Source organism: Ambystoma mexicanum, chromosome 2q (assembly GCF_040938575.1).
Source record: "Ambystoma mexicanum isolate Mex_15411 chromosome 2q, UKY_AmexF1_1, whole genome shotgun sequence".
Lineage (NCBI taxonomy): Eukaryota > Metazoa > Chordata > Amphibia > Caudata > Ambystomatidae > Ambystoma > Ambystoma mexicanum.
In genome coordinates, this window is record NC_090924.1 from 190,463,593 (window position 1) to 190,491,424 (window position 27,832).

Genomic DNA, 27,832 nt, shown 5'->3' on the forward strand with positions numbered 1-27,832 from the left:
ACTATTGCCTGTTTCAGGTCATGTAGTCTGTATTTGGTAAACATATGGATGTTGTTTGCATTTCTGAAAACAATGAGGTAGTGTGCAAATCTGAGATCCGTGCAAGCTATCTGTAGCATTGTAGTTTGCTGCATTGTCCTACCTGCTTCTCTCACGATATTGAGTAGTGGTTTTCCAGGACCTGTTTACGATTTCTCATGTTGGCACTGGTCTCTGGATCAAGAACCAGAGCTGCAAGGTGCAGGCTTTCAGAAATCAAAAGTGACTTGCTCGCTCGTAACAGCTGCTGTGATGCTGATCTGCTCACTACTGCAAAACCACTCCCTGGGCATCATCAGTAATAAAGACGACAGTACTCAGTGTGCCTGGCGTGTGAAATCAATCACTCTCGAAGTGGCAGTATGTTATTGTTGTTGAAAAACGTTATTTTAGACAAGGAATTGTTCCATAAAAGTGCACACGTCAGCATATAAAGTACAATAACATACAACACATAGTCAACAATAATACGAAAATAGAAATTCTTTAAAAGGTCTCTATTCTTTGATATTTTGTGGGGTAGAATTAGCAAGATCGAAGCAACCACCTAAGAATGTTAGTAAAAGGTGAGGTGCGTGACTGGTATACATTGAATACAGGTGGCAGCAAAAACAACTTTTATGGATTTAGGTAAATGCAGGTCCTCCCATTGTTCAGTACTTTCCTATGAGGCATAGTTACTGCCAATAGGGACAGCTGCATAACGACAGACTCTTCTGAGTGGGTGTGAAGTCACAAGACATGGAGCAGAGAATCAGACCAGGGGGCAATTTATGTATCCTCAAGTGACAGTCATTTAGGCCTGGCCAGTTTTAACTTAAAAGGAAACATTGAAAATGGGTGCTTTAATTCAGGATACCTTAGTATATTTATCTGAAAGGGGTAGGATGAATTTAAAGCCGCAGAGTATTTGCCCTAGTTATCGACCTCTTTACAGTCTGCTTCTATTCACTTAGATTTCCATTGTGAGGGAAAAGGGAAGACTATAGCCCCTCCCCCAGCAGAGTAATCAGTACTCATCATACGGGATAAGCTCTAGTGCTGCGCGCATTGGACTGCAAACCACGAATGTTGCTGTTACTGCAGGGTTCCTCTGCAGTGCCCCATAACGCTCCACGAGCCAGATCCTGACAATGAAAGTACTCCCAAACACCATCACCCTGCTTAGAGAAGCAGGGGATCCCACAAGCCTAGGACTACTCTGGAACTCAGGCCGCTGACATTTGGGGATCTCCGGCGCGGGAGCAGAGTTGCAGAGCATTGGGTGGAGGGATCATTTGCTATGGAGAATGCTCTGCCCCTGTCTCAACAAGGCCCTTTGCAATGTGCCCCTGTCCTGAGGGCCCGAGGTCTACTAGGACATGAGGAGGGATGGGAAAGGCTCATGGAAGCGTGGCACCCACTACAAGCACCGGAGCCAGAGTGAGAGGGGCCTACTATGGATCCCTACAGTCACTCGTGCCGGTCACCCTCACATTCATCCTGCACAGGCAATCATAATGCAGTGCCATCACCACCTCCTTATCTTGCTGCGGGGAATCCTTATGCGTGAAGCTGAGTGTGTGCAGCTGGAGGGTGCACAGAGCGTTCAGTCACAGGTGCCACCCGACATTATCTCCACTGCCTAAGTGTTTGCTCTTCTCATGGTGTGCATCCATGCAGGTCTGGGAAAGTCACTTCATATTAAAAGGTTAGCTGCCCATATAAAGAAACACATTTTCCAGGAAGTAGCCCATCCTACTAATGCTCCTACCTCTGTAACCATTGGATCATAGCGGAATGGCATTCGTTTGGTCTTCTCTGGGGCAGGTGCAGCACCGTGAGGTACATTCTGTGAGAGAAGAGACAAGGTAAGGAATATATCTCAATTTGAGGGCAGTGTATCACAGTTGTAGAGTACAAAAAACAACTGGAAGTAAAGGATATTCATTCAGTGTATTCTTCCACACAAATGCTTTTACCATCAACTCCACCATCCAGGACTAACAGCAGCAACCAGAAAAGTACAGATTTACTTTTACATTATCCACCTTTTAGAACTCGGAACCTGGTTAATGGCCCTCAAACTAGTAGACGTTTTTAACACATACACATAAAATCAGGATGTAACACATCTTCATATGTAGTTCTTTGCCTCTACTACTGGCATTAATGACCTCACCAGTGGCCTCGTGTATGGCCCCTGTGATGTAGGCATGCCCGCCTGGGCTATGGTCAATAACTGGTACAGAACTATTTAAAACATAGCATTATGTATATTGTCAAACACATTTTACTGGTTACTTTCCTTGTTCCATTTTCACACTATACAATGATTGCTTTGAATTTAGGACTTAAATAGTTCCAAAACACAGAAGAATGTGGGTTACTCTGAGACACTGCTAATGCCATGAACAGTATGCTTAACTCTCGCTTAACACCTACATGTTGACTCCCCTTTTTCAAGCGATAGCATGATTTACAGCTGGCTTAGACATGCCCAATTTTGTACAATCTGTATTATTTTCCAAGGTTAACTACCATCAAAGCCCATTCTGCCCTCCTTTGAAATAATTCAAAAGGTGTCATGAACCGCCGATTACGTCCGTTCTGGACATCGTGGTCCCTGACCCATAGGGAACTGAATTCCGTTATCCTTCCAACATAGCAGTTGAATACGAAACGCAGTTTACCAGCCTTTACGCGATACGTTTAACTTCCTACAAAACAGTCACGCCCCCGCGGCTCTGCGCGTCTCAACGCTACTGCTTAGTGTAGTCAGGCGTGTTTTTCCGGAGTTCGCTTGGGGACTCCTTCCGAGTCCGTTTTCCCATTTCCCTGATTACACTCCTTTTTCCATTCCCTTTCCTTGAACTACCCTCTTCCGTGCTTTTCCTCCTAGATTTCCCCTGTGCTCGGGTCACGGCGTTCCGTGCCTCCGAGTTAGGATACTGTTTCCTTCCTGGTTCCCGGTCCTGGGTATTTGAACGTTACTTGGCGTAGGACTTGCAATTCTCATGCTGGAATCCGAAGACCTGCACACGGGCCTGTATAAATCCCGGACCGTGCGAAAGAACACATCCAAGAAGGTTGCAAGCAAAGAGAAACAGTTGAGAAGGCACGAGACTTGTGACAGATTGAGACACCTTAAACCCGATACAAATACAAAGATGGAAGCCTTGGTTCAAGACCTCATGCAAGGTATGCAGGAACTAACCACTGAAGTCCAGAACCTTAAGGCAGAGAACACTGCATTAAAGCAGTTAGTCTTATCTCGTGACTCTGCAGCCAAAGAAAATGTCTTGTTGGGAGGAGTAGTGGACAAATACGATGGCTCTTCAAAAACCCTCTGTGCCTTCCTTGATTCATGGTTGGTACATTTTACCTTCAAGCCATACTACTTTTCCACCCCAAGAGCTAAAGTGGGATTCATGATATCACATCTCACGGGCAATGCCCTGACCTGGCCAATCCCCCTAGTCAATACGGGCGACCCACTCCTGGATGATTATGCTGGGTTCGTGGAAGCCCTAAAGGCCATGTGTGATCGTCCAGAACTTGTTTACAGTGCCCAAGAAAGACTGCTTGAATTTCAACAAGGGTCCCAGGATTTGCTCACATATGTGACCCTCTTTAAACAATTAGTAAAAGAGTCCAATTGGTCCCAAGAAGCCAGCTTCACCCTCTTTCGAAGAGGCCTAAATGACGAGATAAAGGATGAGTTAGCCTGGGTAGCCCTCCCAAGCTCCTTCCAAGCTCTCATGGACCTCTCCCTACAAATCAATTTCCGGATCAAGTAAAGAAAGGCAGAAAAAAGGAAGTCTAAGCCAACATCCCAAAAGGCTGCTACGGACCACCCATACAAACCAGAAACCGCTGCATCTCCAACCCCGGACCCAGAACCTATGCAACTAGGAGCCTTCCGAGTACCCATTACCCCAGAAGAAAGGATGCGTCGGATTCATACTGGACTGTGCATGTACTGTGCCTCTGATAAACACCTTGTGAGAGAGTGCCCTATTGCTCCACCTCAGCGTTTGGGAAACGCCAGCTCCCGATTCTAAGTGGGGCACAGTTTCGGGAGAAAAATGTCTGGTCCTCACCAATTCCTTCCTTGAACTCTCCAGGACAAAGCAATCTTGTGATTCTACAGGCATTCCTGTCACCTTCTAAGAAAGAATCCTACCCCATCCTGGCTTTACTGGACTGCGGAGCCATGGGCATATTCATAGATCGTGATTGGGTCATCAGTCATAATGTTCCCCACGAAACACGAGCGACAATGCAACCTGTTGAAGCCATTGATGGGAGACCCTTGTCTTCAGGTCCCATAACCAACCAAACCAAAGAGATTCTTCTTTCAACAAACCACCGCCAAGAGAAGATTAGATTTGACAGCATAAGATCTGCCCATTATCCCATGGTTCTAGGCATGCCCTGGCTGCAAAAACACAACCCCTACATCAATTGGGCAGCAGGTTCCTTGTTTCTTGGTTCAGAACATTGTATGTCCCATTGTTTGTCACCTACCACCTCACCAAGTTCCTTCAAAGACCCCCAAGAAACCCAGCAATTTCCAGTAACTGTCTCTAGCATTATTCAGATCCCCCAGGCTTACCAGGCATACTCAGATGTGTTCTCAACAGCTATTGTTCAGTTTCTTCCATCCCACAGATCTGAGGATTGTGCCATTGACACTGAGCCTTCAGCAGTGATTCCCTTTGGAAGAATGTTTATTCTATCTGAACCTGAAAAAAGATTCCTCCGGGAGTATCTGGACACCAACTTGGCAAATGGAACTATTATTCGGATCCCCCAGGCTTACCAGGCATACTCAGATGTGTTCTCAACAGCTATTCTTCAGTTTCTTCCATCCCACAGACCTGAGGATTGTGCCATTGACACTGAGCCTTCAGGAGTGATTCCCTTTGGAAGAATGTTCATTCTATCTGAACCTGAAAAAAGATCCCTCTGGGAGTATCTGGACACCAACTTGGCAAATGGAACTATCCGTCCATCCAAGTCCCCAGCGGGAGCTTCCCTCTTCTTCGTTCCTGAGAAGGATTCCAAGCAGCTTAGACCATGTTTGGATTACCGTGGCCTTAACCAATGCACCCTCAAGGACCGCTACCCATTGCCTCTTATTTCGGACATCCTGGAAGCTGTGAGAGGTGCAGTCATCTTCATAAAACTAGATCTCAGGGGTGCCTACCATCTTATTTGTATAAAAGAAGGTGATGAATTGAAAACAGCCTTCAGAACACCCTTTGGCCATTTTGAATATTTGGTTATGCCCTTTGGACTTGCTAATGCCCCTGCAATTTTCCAACGTTTCATGGATCGGGTCTTTTCTGACATGTTGTTCCTCTTCGTCATTGTATACCTAGACGACATACTGATTTACTCCAAGGAACCTCGGGAACATTAAGAACATGTTAAGGCAGTTTTACAACGTTTACGAGAACATAAGCTCCTGGCCAAACCTGAAAAATGCCTTTTCCATGTATCAACTGTTCACTATCTTGGATTTGTTCTTAGCCCAAAGGGGATTGGAATGGATTCTTCCAAGGTTGATTCCATCCTATCTTGGCCTGTTCCTACCACTGTGAAACATATTCAATCCTTCCTGGGTCTCGCTAACTTTTACAGGAAATTCATACCCGCATTTTCTGAGATTGTACATCCCATTGTCACACTATTAAAGAAAGACACTCCCTTTCAGTGGTCCTCAGCTCAAGACTCAGCGTTTCAACGGTTGAAGTCGGAGTTCGCACAAGCTCCCATCCTGGCTCAACCCAACACAGACCGTCCTTTCCTTGTTGAGACTGATGCATCCAACTACGCGATCGGAGCAGTCCTGAAACAGGAACTTGATGACAAGATAGAACACCCCATCTCTCCCGCACCTTGACTCCCAGTGAAACTCATTATTTCGTCCTGGAGAAGGAGTTGCTAGCTATTCGACAAGCCTTCACTGACTGGCGTCATCTCCTTCAGGGAGCCAAACACCCGGTACAAGTGCGTACGGACCATCGGAATTTTCAAGTCCTACAATCCCTGAAGTGCAAAAACAGCCGTCAAGCCCGCTGGGCCTTCTTTTTTGTCCAATACCAATTTCAAATCCATCACCTTCCTGGAACATATAACATCATAGCCGATGCCTTATCCAGACGTCCTGATTATGAACCCCTTGAGGACCGGACCTTTCCCAAGATGTTTCCAAACACAATATTCGTAGCTCAAGCCGTTACTCTCCTGGAGAATATTCGAGCTCAAACTCAGTCCACTAAACTCTGGAACGAGTTTAGAAGAGACAGTCAGTGGAAGCTCAAGATAAAAGATGGATACCTATTCAAGGATACTCGGCTAGCCATTCCCACTCCAGGGTTGAGACAAACAATCACAAACCTATGCCATAATAACCTCCATTCAGGACACCGTGGAATCTCCAACACCCTCCGTTTTATACAAAGACAATTCTGGTGGCCAAGGATGAAGGATGACATAAACACCTATGTCCAGGCCTGTGCAGTCTGTAATCAGAGTAAGTATGACAATAGAAAACCAGCGGGTCTCCTACACCAACCAGCAATACCAACAAAACCCTGGGAAATCATTGCCACGGATTTCATCGTGGAATTACCTTCTTCCAGAGGCTACACGACTATAATGGTTACCATTGATTTGTTCACACATATGGCTCATTTTACACCTGTATACAAACTACCATCCTCATCTGACTAGCTGGGATTTTTCTCGAACACATATTCCGGCTTCATGGACTACCTTCCAAAATCATTTCCGACAGAGGGCCCCAGTACATATCCCAGTTTTGGAAACAACTATGTCGGATATTGGGGATCCAACGTGCCTTGTCCTCGGGCTATCATCCACAGACCAATGGAGCGACTGAACGAGTAAACCAAACCCTGGAACAGTATCTTCGCTGCTTCACCACCAAAGTCCAGGATGATTGGTCACTCTTGATACCTGTGGCCGAATTCGCTTACAACAATTTGGATCATTCAGCTATCAAGACCAGCCCTTTCTTCTGTAGCCAAGGATTTCACCCTTCAGTTCGACCATCCGTTCTCCCACATCCTACCCCAGTTCATGCGGTCGATTCATGGATTGAAACAGTGATTACTGTACACAAAGAAGCAAAGGAACACCTGGAAAAGGCCCGAAGAGATTTTAAACAATATGCAGACTCCAAAAGAAGACCTGGTCCTTCCTATTCAATAGGTGATAAGGTTTGGCTATCCTCAAAACTCCTTCCTCGTCACCTACGACCAAATAAATTGTCTCTCAGGTATTACAGACCTTTTTCTATAAAGGAAATTGTTAATCCACTCTGCTCTGACTTCCAGAGTCCTGGAAAAGTATTCATCCAGTCTTTCACACTTCTCTGTTAAAACTATATGTGCAGTCCTCTCGAACTGCTCCAAGATCTACTCCAGTGATTGTCAATAACCAACTTGAATACGAGGTCTCTAGAATTTTTGATTCCAGGTACCGACAAGGCCAACTATAACTGGTTGAATGGAAATGGTATCCTCCCAGTGAGCGCACTTGGGAACCCGTCTCAAACATGAAAGCCCCCCGGCTGATGCGAAGATATCATCTTATCCACCCAGGCAAACCCGGAGGAGCGGGGCTTCAGAGGAGGCATGCTGTCATGAACCGCCGATTACGTCAGTTCTGGACATCGTGGTCCCTGACCCATAGAGGACTGAATTCCGTGATCCTTCCAACATGGCCGTTGAATACGAAACGCAGCTTACCAGCCTTTACGCACCACGTTCAACTTCCTACAAAACAGTCACACCCCCGCGGCTCTGCTTGTCTCAACGCTACTGCTTAGTGTAGTCAGACGTGTGTTGCCGGAGTTCGCTTAGGGCCTCCTTCCGAGTCCGTTTTCCCATTTCCTGATTACACTCCGCTTTCCATTCCCTTTCCTTGAACTATCCCCTTCCGTGCTTTGCCTCCTGAATTTCTCCTGTGCTCAGGTCACAGCGTTCCATGCCTCCAAGTTAGGATACTGTTTCCTTCCTGGTTCCCGGTCCTGGATATTTGAACGTTCCTTGGCGTCGGACTTGCAATTCTCACGCTGGAATCCGAAGACCTGCACACGGGCCTGTATAAATCCCGGACCGTGCGAAAGAACACATCCAAGAAGGTTGCAAGCAAAGAGAAACAGGTGAGAAGGGGAGAGACTTCTGACAAAAGGTGACACTCCTTTCACAGAATGTCTAGTACGCCTAAAAGCTTGAAACATACTCTTACTTCGCATTTTAAATGTCTTTGTCATGACTTCTGTAAACACTCTTTGTTAACTTCATTGAAACATTCAACTAATTCTTTTTATTTTGATATTATATAACTGATGTGACATGCTTAATATATGAATTGAGGACTTATTGTCTAAAGGAAGGAACTCAAAGGTATCATACATTTGGGGAGGAGATTTTAACATTAAAATGGAAATGGGAGTTTCTAGTGATGCTCTGGATCCGTGGGAGGATTTGCTAGTGAATATCCTGGCACCTTGTATGAGGGATAGGAGAGTGTGTCCGAAGGGCCTGCAAATGAGTTTGTGGTTGAATGAATGGGGTTTACGTACTGTAGACGGCTGCCTAGCACCGGATATACCAGGTGAGGTGACCTTTAATAATCATTCGGGTTCCTTCACAATTGATTATTTTTGTATTTCAGCTAGCCTATGGGTACACACTGTGAGTTTTGAGGTGATTGCTGATGTACATAGCGATCACCATCCCATTTGTTTGCTGTTGAAGGGTCTGTTGGGGGTGGGGGTTTCCAAGGTGATTGCGCCTTGCCCCACGTTGGGTGTGTCGATTGGCTCCATAGAATAAAATGGGGGACCATTCTAGAGGAGGAATTACATGTTAATATAATCAGGGAGAATGAACCCCTCTTGACGGACATACTGGGGAATAGTCTACCACCCAAGGTGGTCGTTGATAAATTTGTAGAACTGGTTGCTGCTCTTACGTTGAAATTTACAACTGTTCTCAAGGTAAAGGGGAGTACTCCGCAGAGGGGATGGTTTGATGTGGCCTGTAAAGGGGCCAAGCGAGCCCTGCTGTCGATACTCAAGGACCCAACATCCAGTAGAAGAGCGATAGCACTAGCCAGAACTGCCTACCAGTGTGAGATAAAGAGAAGGAAACTGAAATCGAAGGGGCGGCCTGGGAGGGCTTCCTAAATGCTGCCAATAGAAGAGATCAGAAGGCCTTCTGGGAGTTTGTAAAGGGTGGTGTGGAAGGGTATAGGTCCAATGCGGGCAGTGGGACATATGTTGAGGAAGGGGCTTGGCTAACACATTTTGGGAGTCTGTTTGGGGTGGCGCATACTGAAGACTGCGTAGAATTTGTTGCGCCTGGTTTAAAATTTGAGGTGGAGGAGGTGATAAAGGCCATTAATCTCCAAGCCCATAATCGAGCACCGGGACCGGACATGATCCCCTCAGATCTGTTTAAAGATCTGCTGGACATGTGGGCACCACTATTAACGGTGGTATTTAATGCCTGAATTCTTTCAGGGAATTACCCCCCTCATGGAAAAGGGCTATTATTTTCCCAATTTAAAAAAAAGGAGATATGGCCAGTCCCAATGCCTACAGACCAATTTCCCTGCTGGACTCTTCCTTCAAAATCTTTGGGAGAATCTTGTTGGCTTGTATAGAATCCTGGCTGGGGGAACAATCGATTCTCTTGGATATTCAATTTGGATTCCATCCAGGGGTGGGCACAATGGAACAGAGTCTCAATTTATATCTCCTACTGGCTAATTCGGTCTACTGTAAGGGTGAGGCAGTATGCTTGGCTTTTATGGACCTGAGCACGGCCTTTGATAAGGTGGACAGGACAAAACTCTGGGCCATGCTTGGGTCCCTGCGGTGGCCGGGGGACATCCTGAAAATATTAGTTGATCTACACACAGACAATGAGCCATGTGTGTCTAGTGGCCCAGGGGGACACTGCACGGCCTACTTTAGGGTGGGGTGTGGTGTACCGCAGGGGTGTGTGTTAGCCCCCATCTGTTTTTGCCTCTATATTAATGGCCTCTCCCTGGATCTTTCCAATATTCCGGCGGATTTTTTAGTCCTGGGGGACGGGTTTCCCAGTCTTAGCATATGCTGATGACACCGTTTTGTTAGCAAAAACCCCCAAGGCATTACAGACCCTGATTAATGCCTACACAACCTTTATGTGTGAACTGGGTTTAAAAATCAATACCAAAAAATCGGCAGTGATGGTTTGTGTGAGCAGAAAACGGCCTGCGGCAATGAAACCTATGCTCTGTGCTGGAGAAGCTATACCCTGAGTTAAGGCATTTGATTATTTGGGCATCAGCTTTTCGGAAGCCTTGTCTGGTAGTGCACATGTGGCTAAACAATCTGCCAAAATGAGCCAGCAGATTGGGGGCATTTTCCGTTTTATGTCAAGGTGCAAGGGCCATCCGCTGGAAGTGATAACCAAGATATATGGCGCCCAAGCTTTGGCGGTTACTTTGTATGGGCCACCTATATGGATTTTTCAAAGGGCAGCTGAAATTCAAATTAAAGAGAATACATTTCTCAGGCAATTGCTAGGGCTCCGGAACTCGGCAGCCTGCTCATCAATTCATAGAGAACTAGGAATGGAATGGAGTTTTGGGAGGACCAGTGGGCGCTGGCTCTGCTTTTATTTTGGGTCAGGTTGTGGGCCAATGAATTTGCATCTTTGTGTCATTTTATTATCCGGACTGTGTTGGGCAGAGTGGGGTGGCAAAAAATCCCATGGCTTGTCTATATATCTAATGCCCTTGGGGAGGTCAATCTTAGTGCTCTTTTTCCGCCTGCCTTACTTATAACCAAGCTTGAGGGGTCTTGCCAAAAAATTGTGGTAGGTGAAGCTATGGTAAGGAAAAGAATACTTTTGAAATATGGTAACAAACATGATGAATATCATTCCAAGATCAGTAAGCCCTTTGGGATCCAACCCTATTTAACCTGGAGTCCCCACAAAAAAGTCAGGTGGCTAATAACGAGGGCACTGTTTGATTCCCTCCTCTTGCAAGCAAGCACAGCCAGTTGGAAAGGATTCCCAGATGAGGCTGACTGCCCGGTCTGTGGCCATCAGACGGAAGACTTGGCCCACTTACTGTTTTTTTGTACTGGATATGCAGGTATTCGTAGGGCAACTTTGTTACCTGCCCTAAAGAAGTCAGAGTTACGTCATTATAAATCTGCACTCACTTTTCTTTTGAGTGCAGACACTGTTTTTATGGCCTGGGCCCTACTCACCTTTTTAAAGAGAGCGATATATTTTAGGAAAAGTTTGATGAGGCTTCAGGGAGTCAGAAGCTAATTTTGAAAAAATATAACATTGGAGGAATCATTCTGTTTATAACGACTCAATTGTTCTCTTTTAAAAACTGGACCCAAGTGCTCGGTGATCATGAAATAATCATTGTTCTATTTTATTGTGCCCCATTTTTAAGCATGTTTTCTTATCTCTCACTCTTTTAATTGTTGTCTGTATAGGATTTTAGAAATCACCCATGAATTGTGTAATGTTTTGGCTGTTTATATAACTTTTATGTTGTCTGATGGACTTTAAAATCCGAATAAACTTATTTGACTGACTGACTGATATATGAATTCCTTGGAACTATTTAAAATCTCTGGGGACACTAGCTCATCAAGAAGGTATGCAGTGATAAAATCGCTGCAAAAATGTTGCTTATACAAAAAGTCATGGCAAAAATGCTGTGGTTTGACCCGGTAAAGGTGAACCCTGTAATACCATTTAAGGGGAGCGGGGGTTATGGGGGTGTACCCCGCTCCCCTTAAATTGTATAATGGGTCTGGGGGTTGCGGGGGTGTTCCCTGCATCCTTTACATGGATTGCAGTGGCAAAACCACAGCATTTTTGCCCCGATATTTTGTAACCATAGCAATTGTTGTCCGGATTTTAACACATGGAATCATCAAGAAGGTTTCAAGCCTCGCTTCTCTACTGGATATTTTTTCTAGGAACACAATAACGATATCATTGTATTATTTATTGTTCTTTATTTTGGTGTTTTCTATACAGATTGCAGCATTACGGGGTAATAATAAAGCAATTGTCAAAATAGTATGACAAAGAAGGGAAATGAAGAATACAATGAGAAAATGAACTGAAAAGAATTCCATCAAAGGGTACTAAGTTAGCAATCACAGTACATGCAATATATGTTTATTATTAAAAGCAGATGCAAAAACTGGCCACTACAAACAAAGTTGGTGAAAATGTAGTTGGGAGTATTAAAAAGATGCCATACACAAAACGATTTGTGGGACACACACAGTACGCTGAACGGCTAGGTATTGCATAGCCTGGGTATAAAGCTATGCTATATGATGATTAGTGTTGACTTACTCTATAAATATAACCTCAGTCACAAAAATATTCAAACAGAAGACAGGCAAATGGATGCTCCTATGGAAACCTATTCATGAGTTCAAATACACCTAAGGCTACTTTAACCCATGGCGCATTTGCTGAAGGAATAGACTCCTTGGGGCTGTCACACAATGGAGCAGGATGAATAACAGGCAGATACAGAGAGATATCCTCAAAGTAGGGTTCATTAGGGATATTTACTGGGATGGGCCAAAATATGAAAGGCAGGGTAAACTTAATAGTGTTCTAAAACATCCACAGGGTAACTTCTCCTTGAGCTCTCCCTAATAGAATTCAGTGACTTCCACAGGATAAAGTTCAATAATACCCACAGGAGTACTTCTCCATGGTCCTTGGAATTTCAAATTCCAATACAGGTGCCTTTTGGCTGGAACAGAGGTTTCATAGTCACTCACAGTCCTGGGTTCTTTAAGTGTGCCAACACTTCTTCCTTGGCATCTCATTAGGAAACATCTGGTCATCTACTTCTAATTCTGGCTATACCGGAACCCCTTTCTCAAGAGCCTTGAGGCCCATGCTCACCTGCATTAAACACTCCAATAGTCCAGTGCTGGAGTGTGTGCAGGCTGGAAAAAAAAACAGAGTGCCCGCCATATAATGGCCAGCCTAGTCTCCTCTCCTTTACATGCCTCGTTGAGGATCCTGTTATTGCAATCACAAGCTGGACTTGAATGCAGGGTGCAGTTAGTTCTGTAAATCTTAAGTAGCAGAACTGCAGGGTGAGCACAGGTAAGCACAGGACACAATCCCCAAACAATCTTGTAACTGTGTTACCTTACCCATTCATTAGCAGCTTTTATGGGTTATCCATACATTTACTTCATTACGAAAGGAAGATTCTATGACTTCAATAAGGAGAATTTCAGTCCTCCCAATTAGGACAACGATCTTCTTAGCAGGGACAGTCAATCCTAGCCTCCTAAGGTTATTTCCCCTACTTCAAAAGATAACCATTACAGTTGTACACACTTAATACAATTAAGACTCACACTCTTTATCATCATTCATTTAAAGCTGGTTCTGCTTGAGAAACATGAGTATACTTTTGGTGGTGTAAGATAGTGTCTGAAATAACCTGCTAAACCAACAGAATACCACATGTGTGAGTAAACACAGCAATAGTAGCCAAGTTCCCTCGTTCCATCCTGACTGCAAGAGTCCCAGTATTGAACGTAAAGACGTAGTCTTTCATAAATGAATATACTTATTCCTTCATTTACATTTGATTTTAATTACAATTCCATTTCTTATCAACATTTTTGGAGACATTAATTTGCACATATCTGCATTTTTCTTCCACAATCTCCAATGTGCTGGTTGCTTAGAAGGTTGCTCTTCCCTTTCCTCACCCCCACACGCCACTCCTGTGTCTCACAGTTTGGGCTTTCCTGGCTTTACATCCGACACTTGGTCTCTCTGCCATGTTTCATTCACTTCATTCGTGCCTCAGTGTCTCATCCCTGTTTCCCAAAACTTGCTTGGGTTCCTCCGTGACAAGTCATAATGGTTATGCCTTTAAAGGCACTTCTCATTCTCCTCCTCTCAGTTGCGGAGGAAGCTTTTGGTGCCAGGGAGGCGGATAATCAGGGCACCAGCCAGAGGCTGGGGGAGCACAGCATGCACCAGGGGGGGAGGGGGCAGGGTGGGCGGACTGCCACACCACTGCCCACCCCTCGCTTCGTCTCTGCATTGCTGTCCCCATTTGCACAGCGTGTTGCTGAGAGTTCGAGGTAACTCAGTGGAGCTTGCAGGCCTCCATGAGAGTGAAGGAGTTCCACGCTAAGTGGTTTAATATCCTTTCTGCGTCTGACACCCGGCTGTTGATCCTTAAGAACGAGGCTTTGTTTCAAGTGTTCAATCATCACCTCTTTGGCATCTGCACCACCAAATACTGATGTGGTGCAGGAGGCAGTCCTTCTTTTGCACCTCATCACAACTCACTGCCATGGCTGGACCATCCCATACCACATATTGTACCCCAGTTACCTCATACGTTACCCTCAATGACACGTATAGCACTCGGTTGCTTCCCAGCGAGACGTTGCACTATATAAAACTCAAAGGTCAAGAGAAAAAATACAAGAAGTGTATTGAACTTTGACATTTGTTGGGCCCCTATTCTGGGTGAATGGTGTGATGATGGGGCAATGCATTTTGATAATGATGTGTTAGTCAAGCTTTCGTGAGGAATTGCCCCATGCATGATACGAAAAATTTAATTTGCATGAGCAGTAATTGCCAAGGGATGGTGCACAGGTACAAATAAATATTTCTGAGTACATTCCAGATTCAGCGTCATGATGTCCTGTAAATGGCAAAGTAGCTATATACAGATCCCAGGCCAGGTAACATTTGGACATTTAGAGAGATGATCTCAGAACGGCACGTTCCATGTCGCAGTATTCTCACATGCCCAGTCAATACCACCGTCTTCCCAATGCATGGGGGTCTCTGTTCATCTTGACAATTTCAACCTAGGAGTTTAGGAAGTAGCAGGTGACGAGAGCTTTAAGGCCTGACATAGGAAATGCACTCGCCGCCAAATGGATGCCAGGCTGGCATCAGGCTGCCTCCAGCCGCCCATCCAGGTGTTCACTGAGAGCCACTTGTGTGCTCGCCATTTACGTCTGAAGGAAGGCTGATATGTGTCGCCACCGGGCACTCTCTAAGCACACATGGATCTTTCATGAATCAAGCCCCACATATAATGAGCCCTTGCACCTGAAATGGATGTCACATTAAACACATCATTAATTAATGGCTAGAAAGATAGATAGAACAAACTAAGCTGTCTAGTTTTAAAATGAATACAATAGTGTAAACATGTCTCTTATGCTCCCTCTGTTACCCCATCTCTGATTTTAGCTTTATTTTATATGCTGACCATTGGGGTCTTGGTACCACATACCGTTTTATGTACTTGGCACCCAAGCACTTCTGGCTGCTCTGGCTACAGAGGAATCTCTACCTGGCACAGGGCAGAGGAGTGTAGAGGAGAAAATGGGTGCATGTTTCCTAACTCCCACCCCCTCACTGCCGTCTTACTGGAACAGCAGGAGAAGGGCCATGTGTGAGACTCCATGGGCCTCGTTCTAAGTTTGCTGGTCCGGAAACAACGGTGCCGTTAAGCTGACAGCACCATTGTTTCCGGACCGGCAAACTACCAGTTTGCCTGTCGGAGCCGCCGTGCCCGACAGGTCTGACCCTGACGGGCACAGCGGCCACAATAAGGAGACCCGCCATGGAAGCACCGCCACTGTTAACAACAGTAACGGTGCTTTCCTGGTCCCCATTCCCATAGAGTTCAACAGGACTCTATGGGAATGGGGACTTACAATTTGCCAGCGCCTGACTTTCCAGGCCGCCGGGGTTGTCATCTCCAGGTGGCACCGGGAAGTCAGGCACCAGTAAATAATTACGGGTCCGGTGGCAACCTGCCAGTAGCACCGGCATGGTTACCGCTCAGACCCATTTGTTATGCCTATACCTTATCGAGTGTATGAGAGACGATATGCACTCAGACAAGCGTACCAAATGTACCTTCACACTAAAAGTCGGAAAGGAAGCTGTATGGAAAGAAGTCAGCATGCACCAGTGGACGTCATGGAGCGTTTAGTGAAGTCTGATGTGGGCGGAGTGACGTCATAAAGAAGATATACAAAGCCAGGCTGAAACGATACGAAAATACTTAAGAGTAATGATGTAACTGAAGTAACAAGAGAAACATGTAACAGACGATAAAGTCATCATGAATACAGAAGTAGATAAAGTAACCTTCTGACTAATAAGTTTAACTACACAGTAACACAAGGTAGAAAAGATACATAGGATCTTGCTATAGCGGAATACATAATGTGGCAAGGACGGCCATTACTGGAAAATGGACGCTGGCTCGTGTAAATATTTAATTCAACTACCTCAGAAGCCAATCTTGGTTGGAGAGTCAGGAGATGCTGAAAGAACAGCTTTGTGTGCAAAACAAAAAGTAGTCGATGTTAGCTTGGGATCAAGGATGCTAATTTTAAGAAATAGCTGCAAAACACAAAGGGAGGCAGATGGGTGAGTCATGGACATGAGACATATTTCTCTTAGATTAAAGAAGAAAACAAGAGCCATGTATTGGACAATTAAAATTGTATACAATCTATGCAAGGTAGAGTGAGCAAGTCTCTAGAGGCCAAAAGGAGCAATGATCCCCAGTATAATTGAATCAAATAGCAGTAAATAAGAGGCTGAAATTGACCAATTTGTGGTCTCTTCACGTGATTCAGAAGTCAAAAACAAGGGCTATTCATTAAGCCTCGAATGAAAATAGTGATGTGCATTCACTCCGTTGAATATCCTAGAACAGAGAACAGGCTACAAGGTCACCTACAGGCGGGAAACTTTGGCTCATTGCCGGACTGATGAGAGACGATGCACTAACTGGGAAAGTGGAGAGTAATCTGATGTGATTCGAGCACCTAGGTCTTAGTTTCCTTACTTGCTGCTAGCCAAGTCGAAAGGCCAAGCTTGGGTGGGAATTCCAACTAATCAGTGGGTTTATGGGACAACCTGCTATACAATGCTGCACAGACAACTGGCTGCCATTTTGTTGGCTATAATCAGTATTATACGTATGTAGAGGTAGTTCGAGGGTTCTCCAACAGATAAGAGACAGCCAATGAACTACTAGCCTGTATACCTTCGATAAATAAATATGTTCCCCTAATCCAATCCCTCCTGTTAATACGTTTTATGGTTTTTCCAGGTAGGACGTCATAGATGATGCATATTAGGGTATAGGACGCCTGTGTTATCATGTGTGTGTGTGAGTGTGCACGCATCAGTCTGCTGTCTGCCAGATGACCCTGCTTTATTAAATTGAGAATAAAGAAGTGCTTTGCCATATTCCTTGAGTCCATCTGGTTATTTGGTCTGAGATCCTTATTGTTAATTCCATATAGCACAAGAGACGCTTAAAAGAGCTAGAGCACTTGTTGGTAGTGTTACGGATGGCTCAGGTCTAATCGACCTAGGCCCAGATCCAGATTCTCTGACTTTTGGCACTCCTGCCATTAGCCAGAACACTGCAGAGCTTCCTGTGGAGAACAGCACGCAATAAATCACATGAACAAAGATACGGTTGGCAGGTTCCCCTTTGACGAAATTCCTGTCCAGTCTCCGCAGGTGGCCTGTGGACGGAAGGCAAACTAGTCGGTTTAGGGAGGGTCGATGCCGAGGGACACGAGCTGAGCCACTGATGTAAGTAGAACATCGAAGGTGGCAGCAAAATTAAGGTAGAGGGACTGTGTTGTAAAAAATATATATACATATGTATATATATATTTATATATATACATATGTATATATACTACACGGCCCGCAGTAGCGGGCGTGTAGTTATGGTTAAGTTGCTAAACTCATAGGAAGAGCACTTTTTCGGCGGCTTATAACATCGCTCCCCCTGGTGGAATTCTCACCAAACTTTGCAAAAAAAGTATATGGCCGGCTCTGAATTTTTTGCCAAGTTGGGTGAGGTTTCGTGCATGGGGGGAAAAGTTACAGGGGGTCCCAATTTCTTTTTTTTTTCCATAGACTGAATGGGGAAAAACTTTGCGCACAACTACAGTCCGAACGGCTGGACAGATTTTCCCCAAATTTGCGGCAAGAGAAGGGGCTTGGGTCAGAAAGCGTGCTTTTGTGTGTTTTATGGAAATCCGACCAGTACTTTTTTGCAAATTACTGAAATTTATGGGCCAAACAATGTGTGATATCTGGGTCCGCTCGTGGACCGAAGTGTCATTGGCCTGCGGTACATCGTGATGTCGGCGAACATTGGACGTGGCCGGTGGTTGGCTGGAGGGAAGCGTGCTGTGCGTCAAAGTTTTTGGGAAATGCTGCTGTGGTGTATCAGACAGTGCGGCAGCGAAAGGGTCAGGAAAATGTACAGTACCGTGTGTGTTGGTGGCAAGAAGGGAAGGAACGGGTGGGGGAGTGAAAAGTGGTTCATGTGACATATGTAGGTACGTGGAAGAAGACAGAGGAGTCCCTGCAGTTTTCGTGTGTACTGCGTCAAGTCGTGGGTAGCTAGACAGGCGAGTACTTTGTGTGGTGATTGGAGGCAGGTGCCGTAACGGCCCGATAGCTTCTGCCTTGACCTGTTTGCCATGACGTCTTTCCTTGGTGAGTGGTGGCAGGTAAATTTTAGAAGGGGAATTCATTGCACATGATATAGGTTGGGTGGGAGCGCGTGTGGCTGTGCTATGCAGATTGAATGCGGCAGTTGGGCACATGATGGCATGCATGGGTGAAGGAAGTTGCGTTGGGTCTGTTTAAGTGCAATGTTGTGTTTTTTTAGTATGTCTGTGGAAAGATTAGACTATTGGGTGCATGGGCGAAGGCCATAGACCATAGGGCATGCACTGAAGAGTGTAGGGCTTTAGCATACCCACCGCAGTAACGCAGGTGTCGGTGTGCATCCGGTACAGGGTGGTGCTTGCATAGTGCGGTGTGTGCACATTGGTTGCAGTAAGTCAGTGTTGCGAACCGATTGTGGGTAGTTTGGCAGTGGCACAATAGTTTGGGAATGGAAGTGGGGATGGCCATAGTATGTGAATGAAAGTGCACAGGGGTGCATGACAGAGTGTTTTATTTCTAGATTATGGTACCTGGTGCAATTTGTTGCTGCATAGTTCCATGGAGGTGCACAGGTTGGGTAGTAGTGGTGGTGGTAGTGCTGTGTATGTGGATTGTCGAACTTGGTGACATGGTGAAATGGATGGTGCCATTATGTAGCAGAGAGAGCGTTGAAGGCCGATACTGTTGGGTGCATGGCCGAAGGCCGTAGGCCATGCTCTCAAGAGGCTACGACGTTAGGACACACACAGCAGTAATGCATTTTGGATTCTGCAGCAGTTAGACAGTGGTGACCTGTAAAGAATGGGTGTGGAGCACATTTGAGACACAATAGAGCATGAGAAGTGAGCTGCCATGCGTGCATGTTTGGTTTTGCAGGTGAGGACACTGTTACAACATGGTAACGTTTTTGATGTGTACTTGGCAATGGTGCTGTGAAAAGTCATGCAGTGTGGGCAATGGGTGCTGAGTTTACATACTGTCAGCATGGAAGAGGATATGGTAGAAGTGCACCTTAAATGTGCTGGGTTACTATGCTGTGTGCTGATTTGTTGAAGTGGGACCAATGTTGCGAAAAAGTAGGTTGGTAGTGACACAATACTTTGTTAATGGGTGTGGGTAGGGGTGGTGGAAGCTCTGGTATGTTTGCGGATTCTGCTGATAGCAACCTGTTTTCGTGAATGGGTGCAATGCAGAGGTTCATTATGTGATTAGTGGATGCATGCACAGGTTGGGTAGGAGTGCTCGTGGCAGTGGTGTGTATGTGGATTGGCATACTTAGTGATATGGTCACATGCATGGTGCCATTACATTGCAGTGTCTGTTTGAAGGCCTAGCATATTGGGTGCATGGCTGAAGATCATAGGCCGTAGGCGATGCTTTGAAGAGCCTAGGACTTGAGGAAACCCACGCCACTAATGCAGGTGGTGAGCTGTAAAGAATGGTTGTGGAGTACATTTCAGACGCCATACAGCAGTAGAAGTGAGCTGGCAGGTGTGTATGTTTGGTTCCGCAGGTGAGGTCGCTGGTAGAACATGGTAAAGTGTTGGATGTGTGATTGGAGATGGTGCAATGAAAAGTCACTCAGTTTGGGTACTGGGTGCAGTGTGTGCATACTGGCAGTATGCCAGAGGGCATGGTTGAAGTGCAGCTTCTATGGGTTATTTACTATGCTGTGTGCAGATTTGTTGAAGTAGGGCCTATGTTGTGAAAATGTTGTGGTTAGGTTTGTAGTGACACAATACTTTGTGAATGGCAGTGGGTAGGAGTGATGGAGGCTGTGGTATGTTTGTGGATGCTGCTAATTGTGACCTGTTTTCGTGAATATGTGATTTTTGGTGTGAGGGAGTTGGGTTGAAGTGCCTCTATGTATGTTACATTTGTACACTATGTTAGCTGCCCTTATGGTCGCATGCATGGATTCATAGTGTGCTGGTGTGGGCAAGGGAGAACTGTTGTGTGCATGGCGATAGGTGTGCTGGGTGCACCGCAGGATCATTGTGGATGTTGAAATAGGGAATCATGTAGGAAAGGTTTCTGGTGGAGGGGCTTTGGAAGCAAAGGGAACGTGCTCTCAGAGTGTATAACAGGAAATATGGAGTTGTGTACAGAAATGATAATGTGCAATGCTGAGGTTCAGTATGTGATTGGTGCAGGCATTTTTAAAAATGTTATAGTCGCCAATAGGCGCCACTAAGGGAGTGTTGGAAAATTCGAGTGCAAAGGTAAGAAGTATGTGTCTGCTTTACTGGGGCGTGGCCTTAGCGGTAGCGTGGAAAGAGCATGTGCCACGTCATGGCCTTCTGAGCATGGAGCTTTCGCAGAAGGGGCGGTGACATATTTGTCCAAAGTTTAATGCAGTGAAGTTGGCAGAGATGGACAGACGGCGATTGCTTATAGTTCTTGATCTGCACAGGTATGCTGATACTTTCTTTCAGTTGGAAGGAGTGCAGGCTTTTTGGGGTACAGTTTATGAGTGGGGGTTTGGGTGCATGGATCTCCTTTGTAAATGTGTGGCCTCTGTTGGTACTGTAGATGTGGTGGGCGTGCATTTTGGAGGACTACATTTCAGGCACAAGTGGTGCTCACATTTGCTCGCTTACTTCAAGAAGTTGATGACAGCTGTGATGCACATATTTCCTACTGCAAAGGTGATTTTTTCATCGATGACACCAAGAGGACAATGCCGGTGTAATTTGTCCACAGCCAGAGGTCACATTGGTGATGTCATCTTTGATGGCATGGGTGTTAGTCTTAACAGAGCACAGTGCTTCGCGAGTTATGGTTGCTTAGCTTACCATAACTGGCAAATTTGTGGGGTGTTTTGGTTTGACCTGTAACCATAACGTCCCTGTAAGAATGTTTTTCCATTGAATTTGATAGGTTTTTGCTAGTGCAACTTAACCATAACATCCCTCTAACAAAGTTTTTTGTTAGTGATATATGTATATATATATATATATATATATATATATATATATATATATATATGTATATATATATATATATATATATATATATATATATATCACACAGCCACGTTAGTGGCTGTGTAGTTTTGGTTAAGTTGCTAATCCCATAGGAAGAGCACTTTTTGGGCGGCTTATAACTTCGCTCCCCCTAGACGAATCCTCACCAAACTTTGGAAAAAAAGTATATGGCCCACTCTGAATTTTTTTGCAAAGTTTGGTGAGCTTTGGTCCAGGGAGGGCAAAGTTATGGGGGGGGTCCCAATTTTTTTTTTTTCCCATAGATTGAATGGGGAAAAAACTTTAGTCACGCCTACAGCCCAAACTGCTGGACGGGTTTTCACAAAATGTGCGGCAGGAGCAGCAGCTTGGTCCTGAAAGCGTGCTTTTGTAAATTTGGTGAAAATCCATCCAGTAGTTTTTTTTAAAACGACTAAAAAGTAGGTCACAAAAAATGAGTGATATCTATGTCTGCTCCGCGGACACACTTCCCTGTTCGCTCCATGGCCTGACACCGCTTGGTTAATCGGCTTGCGTTATGTCCGCGGACATGCGACACGTTCGCTGATTGGATGGTGAAGAGCGTGAAGTGCATCAGATTGTTGCGATGCGCCCGCCATCTTGGATCAATGTTTTGGTGTCCGCGGACATCGCAGGAAAAAACATATTACAAAACACAACATTGCACTTGTTAAACTTTTCAAATAATCTCTGGGGAGGTGAGGGTTGATGAGGATGGGATGGGATATGGTTGCAAGAAGCAAAAAACTGGTGTTTTTATGTCACGAAAGTCACACGGTACATTTGGAGGTGTTCCACAATATAATGTGCCTAAAGTACAGGCGAAAGAGATTGCATTTTGTCATTCAAGGGATGGAGATGTATAATCATGGAATTGTGGACTTGTAAATATAGATTGTTGCTTCTGTAGTCTGCAAACTCAACTTTATCTTGTGGTATTACAGAGTAATACTACATTCCGAATGCCCGTTACTGTATATTGTTTATATTGGTTGCCGAATATTCATTAATATTAAAAAGAAGCAATTTCGGGTTATTTAACACTCTTAATTAAAATGCTTGATGTTTATAAATTGATGTGCTGGTGGTACAACCAGAGCGCTGCAAATAAAGGAGTAGTGTGTCTGTGTTAAAATGTAAATAAAATAATAATGGAGTCAGACTCGCGCCCCCTAGAGTCTGGCATCTGAGGCAGCCACCTGCAGTGTCTGATGCGAAGAGCGGCCCTGCACGTGTATGAGAATAACAGTTCTCATGGATGCAGTGAGCAAGTTGTTGCAAAGTGAGAATGTATTTTGTTTCTGAGTGAAGGTCACCAGCTTTGAATTTTTGGTTGCGTGCTAAGGAAGTCCATGCATGGGACACACAGTATAAGGTTCAATTGTTTTTTGACTTTGAGAGAAAGGGACCATTCCGTAAAGAATGCATGGAGAGGAGGTTTGTAATAATGAAGATTTGATAAGGTTATGCATTCCAAAAGTGTGTAAGGAACATATAAATTCAGTTTATGAAGAATCTTTGGTGCGAAAGCAGTGAGCATTACGGTCTGATTTACGCCAAAAGAATGGAAATGGAGAATATAATGTAAGTTTGATTTTCGATGATTGTATACCGAAACGAGCATTACCTTATTTTTATCTGAAGATTATTTTTGGGTTACATTCTATTCGTCTGTTCTGTGTTGCTTATTGCAATGAAACGCAAGTACTATCTTTGTGTGTAGTTGTCTTTTTGACGTGGTTATGGGGAGTGCAGCATCGAGGTGCATGTACACCACCACTAGGTTCAGCGCTAATATTTCATTAAAATGTCATGTCTGACCATATCGAATTGTGTATCAGTTTCCACATTGTTTTCTCTTTGTTGGGATTGTTTAATGCCTGTGCTAATCGTTAGTTTAAACTCTATGCCGAATTAATAAGTCAATAGATACATTGTAATAAAGTTCGGGTATTGAGACACATTTTCTGTTATGTTTTCGAAACGGATATATTCTGCCTTTCTGCGATTGTCATAGATTCCAGGTGCCAACTGACGGGTTCTTCAATCGGCAGCAAACGTATCTGTCAACGCCTGGATGAGAGTGACTCTTTTTTGGAACGATCGGCCAGGGCCCATATGCCCTTTCGCTGTACTAGCGATTAGGAGTAACATAACATCCTTTACGGTGGCCTAGCCCCAAGTTGATGCAGACGCATTGGAATTCACTGTGCGACCCAAGCGGTTCTTTTACCGAAAGCGAACACGTTGTGTACGCAAAAAGAATGTGTGCCTCACCCAGGTTCAACGCTACTATTTCATTAAAATGTCATGTATGACCATATCGAATTGTGTATCAGTTTCCACGTTGTTTTCTCTTTGTTGAGATTGTTTCATGTCTATGCTAATCATTAGTTTAAACTCTATTCCGAATTAATAAGTCAATGGATGCATTGTAATAAAGTTTGGGTATTGAGACACATTTTCTGTTATGTTTTCGAAATAGATATATTCTGCTTTTCTGCGATTGTCATAGATTCCAGATGCCAACTGACGGGTTCTTCAATCGGCAGCTGAACGTATTTGTCAACGCCTGGATGACAGTGACTCTTTTTTTGGACGATCGGCCAGGGCCCATATGCCCTTACGCTTTGCTAGCTATTAAAAGTAACATACCATCCTTTACGGTGGTCTAGCCCCAAGTCGATGCACAAGAATTGGAATTCACTGTGCGACCCAAGCGGTTCTTTTACCGAAAACAAACATGTTGTGTACGCAAAAAGAGCAACGTGTGCCTCACGATAAACATTTTGGATAGTGAGCGAAGAAACAAATTTGGAATTTGATTGAATATGGCAATAGTCAGATGTTCTCGGAGCGTTTCTTGTGAAATAAAAGTACTTTACAAATTGTACAGTGTTATTGTTTTCTTTTAAAGTATGGTTTAATATTGCGAATTGTGACGTGCTGTGTTGTTAGTCGATGTGTGATGATTTTCGGGTTCTGCGTCACGTCACATAGGTGATTATGGGCACGTTTGGCTACGCTGACGAGGAACGTCACCGAGAAAGGAGTAGAATGTCACTAAGTTTGTTTATGTGAGGTTCAGGGGCGTGGCATATGATTTAGTGACGTCAGGGTAGTTCACCTTAGGCAGATGCAGAAATGGATAAGAATAGCAGAAGATGGACGTGCCCTGCTGCCAAATTTGGTATGTTTTTAAAAGAGGAAAAGTGAGGTAAGGTGAATTGGAAATGTTTGCGATAGATCAACATATGTATAAAAATACATGGCCGAACCCTCGGGACAATAATATTTTCTGAGCATTGCACTTGTGAAACTTATGAAATAATGTCTGGGGAGGTGAGGGGTGATGAAGATGGGTGGGATATTTCTGACCTGATTTCGAATGAGTTTACAAAGTTTGGTGGGATTTTGTGCAGAGGGGGTAGCTTATATGATGATTGTATGTGCATTCATTTGACACTTTTGCAAAAATAAAACGTGCATGGATTTCCAGCAAACTTGCGTAAGGCGCATTGGCAAGGATCTACAAGCATGGTTTTGCAAATGTGGCAGTGTTTTCTTATTTGACAAGTGTCATAGTGTCATAATGTAGTTAAAAAAAATAGCGGTATAGCTTTAGTGACTGAGGGGTAGCCTATGGCCATTGGACAGTGGCCAGAATGTCTGGTTCATGATATAAGGTCATGATCCGGACAATCTGGCTACTGGCTATGACCAGAAGGGACAAAACACAGGATTAAAGTGGCCATGTCCTCCTGGGACTGGCTTTGTTGTAAAGTTATTCGAAATTAGGATAGATTTGAAAGGGAAGAAAAAAGTGCTTGTGGTAATATGGTCATAAGGTGTTCTTTTTGCCTTCTGCAGGCTGCCATGGAAAGCGAAGAGGGGCCCTGTATGGAACCCCCGCCTTCCCTTTCCATGGTGGCCATCTTGGAAAAGGATTTTCCTTCCCAAACTGTGTAGGACGAAAAATCCTCTTTTTTAGTACCACGGGTTCCCGCTTTGGGAACCTAGGCTGCTAATGGCCTTCATCCCCCATTTCAGGGGCTGGAATGGGGGGATAATGGTCCAGAGACCTCGTTATCCACCCTCACTTCGATTGGGTGACAAATTGGGCTGCTGGGCCGGTATCCATCTTTCCAGTCCCTGGAACAGAGGATGAATGCCCCAATATTGCTATTAGCATAACACAAAATGCAAATGGAATTGTTGGATAATCTTATTGAGTCCATGTACTTTACAGAGAAATATAAAGTAGATGGAGTCTATACGTTTTTTTTGTTCTATTTTTTAACTGTGAAAGCTGGTTCCTAAAGTAACATTTCTTTAGTTGTTTTTGGGTGTATTCTTTTTTTTTTTTGGCAGGGGAGCTAAGAACGAAAAAGGGGGGAGGGAAATGAGGGAAGAGGCACCAAACACCAATATGGAGGGGCAGGTGGACAGGGGAAAATGTTGCACGTGTGTTATTTCTAAGGTAGTGGGCGGTGTTTGTTATGCACCTTGATTACAGCAGTGGTGGTGTCTCTTGGGGAGGAGGGATGGCCTCAGCTGATGCCATTTTAAGATAAATAGCAGTTTTGCTAAAAGTATGTCCTGTGTACTAGATTGTTAATGGATGAGTAGGAATAGGCGTTGGTGCTGTGCAAGGGAAATGTTGAAGTTGAAAGTCCCTAGATCAGTAGAAAATGCAGTTCCATACTGTCCACGAAACACAGATCTTATTGTGAAGTGCGTACAGGTTCTTGGACACGTCATCATGCTGTGCGCCAGCATATGGTCATGTGGCACTCTCCCGAAGGTCTGCAATGAAGTCAGATGTTCGTAGGCATTATGGTTAAGTTGCACTAAAAAAAACCTATGAAATTCAGTAAAAAAAGTTGTTAAAGGGACGTTATGCTTAAGTTGCACTACTAAAACCTATGAAATTCAGTAAAAAAACTTTGTTAAAGGGACGTTATGGTTCCAAGTAAAACCAAAAAAACCCTGAAATTTGCTAAGCAACCATAACTCGCCACCACCGTGCACTGCTAAGACTAACACCCAGGACATCAAAGATGACATCACAAATGTCATTGATGACATCACATGTCTGGCTCCCCCTTTTTTCCTTTACTGACATATCTAGGCCACATTGTTTTCTTCAGTAACAGTCAGGAACTAAACATTGAAAAGGTACTATATTTGTAGACTTATCCTTTAATTATGTTCTTACAGTAATTCCCTTACGGTCCAGTCACAGCATATGAAACATATGCATATGGGAAGACACAGGCTTGAAAGACAGCAATCTTTTTTGTGCATGAAGATAATCAGTAAGGTTATCAGCATTTTCTGATAGTTCTGTTGTTTTTTTTATTACTGTATTTCGTAGTGGGCCATGTATAAATTTGCTATATTCGGTGCGAATGTCGCGCCCATACTGACGCCTTTGATTTGCTTATACAGCTAGTCCCTGAAGAGAAAGAAATGTTCTGTCATAGCCAATCTTACACAATCCAGAATGAAATCTGTGGGTACAGTTGTAGTGTCCGTCCTGGTGTTCAGAAAGAGTTTGAGTACTTCCAGGCCTTCTCTTTGTGGAATAGACGTGTATAATGCCTCAACATCTAGGGTGGCTAGGAGGTATTCTTCTTGCAAGATTATCGAATCAAGCATCATGATGGTGTCGGTGCTGTCCTTTAGGTATGAAACCATTTTGTTGACGAAAGGTTTGAGAAAAAAAACGGTATATACTGACAAGGGTTCAAAAATTTGAATCACACGCCGAGACGGTGGGTCTTCCTGGCGGATTCGTAGCGTTCTTGTGTATTTTAGGAAGTATGTAGAATGCTGGGATGCGTGGATGGTCTTTGTTCAAAAAGCGATGCTCATCATCGCAAATCCACGTCTCTTGTCATACGTGGTTGGAGAGGCTCAGAATTTCTTCCTGTAATTCTTTAGTCGGGTTTCTTTGTAGCGGTAGATAGGCATTCGTATCGCTGAGCAAGCGTAGACATTCATTGTTGTAGTCCGTAGTGTTTGAAATTACGATCCCTCCTCCTTTGTCTGCAGGTTTGATGGTGATGTCCTGGTTAGACTTTAGTGAGGGGAGGGCTTTTCTTTCATCTGTTGTTAGATTATCGGGATAGAAATTTCCTTTTGTAAGACCCTTCTGGATGGCACTGGTCACCATTTTTTCGTAAGTATCAAATTCACAAGAAATGGTGTGTGCAGGTGGCCAAAAAG

The 27,832-nt window shown here is 44.4% G+C and overlaps 1 protein-coding gene across 5 annotated transcripts in view; it reads right to left on the minus strand.

Annotated features, from left to right (window-relative positions):
* LOC138569270 (uncharacterized) overlaps positions 1 to 27,832 on the minus strand; it is a 754,354-nt gene that overhangs the window by 512,941 nt on the left and 213,581 nt on the right. For all 5 annotated transcript variants that reach the window (XM_069647104.1, XM_069647103.1, XM_069647107.1 and 2 more), the window contains one exon: positions 1,793 to 1,870. In XM_069647104.1, coding sequence (XP_069503205.1) covers positions 1,793 to 1,870 — 78 coding nt within the window. The remainder of the gene's footprint in view (positions 1 to 1,792; positions 1,871 to 27,832) is intronic.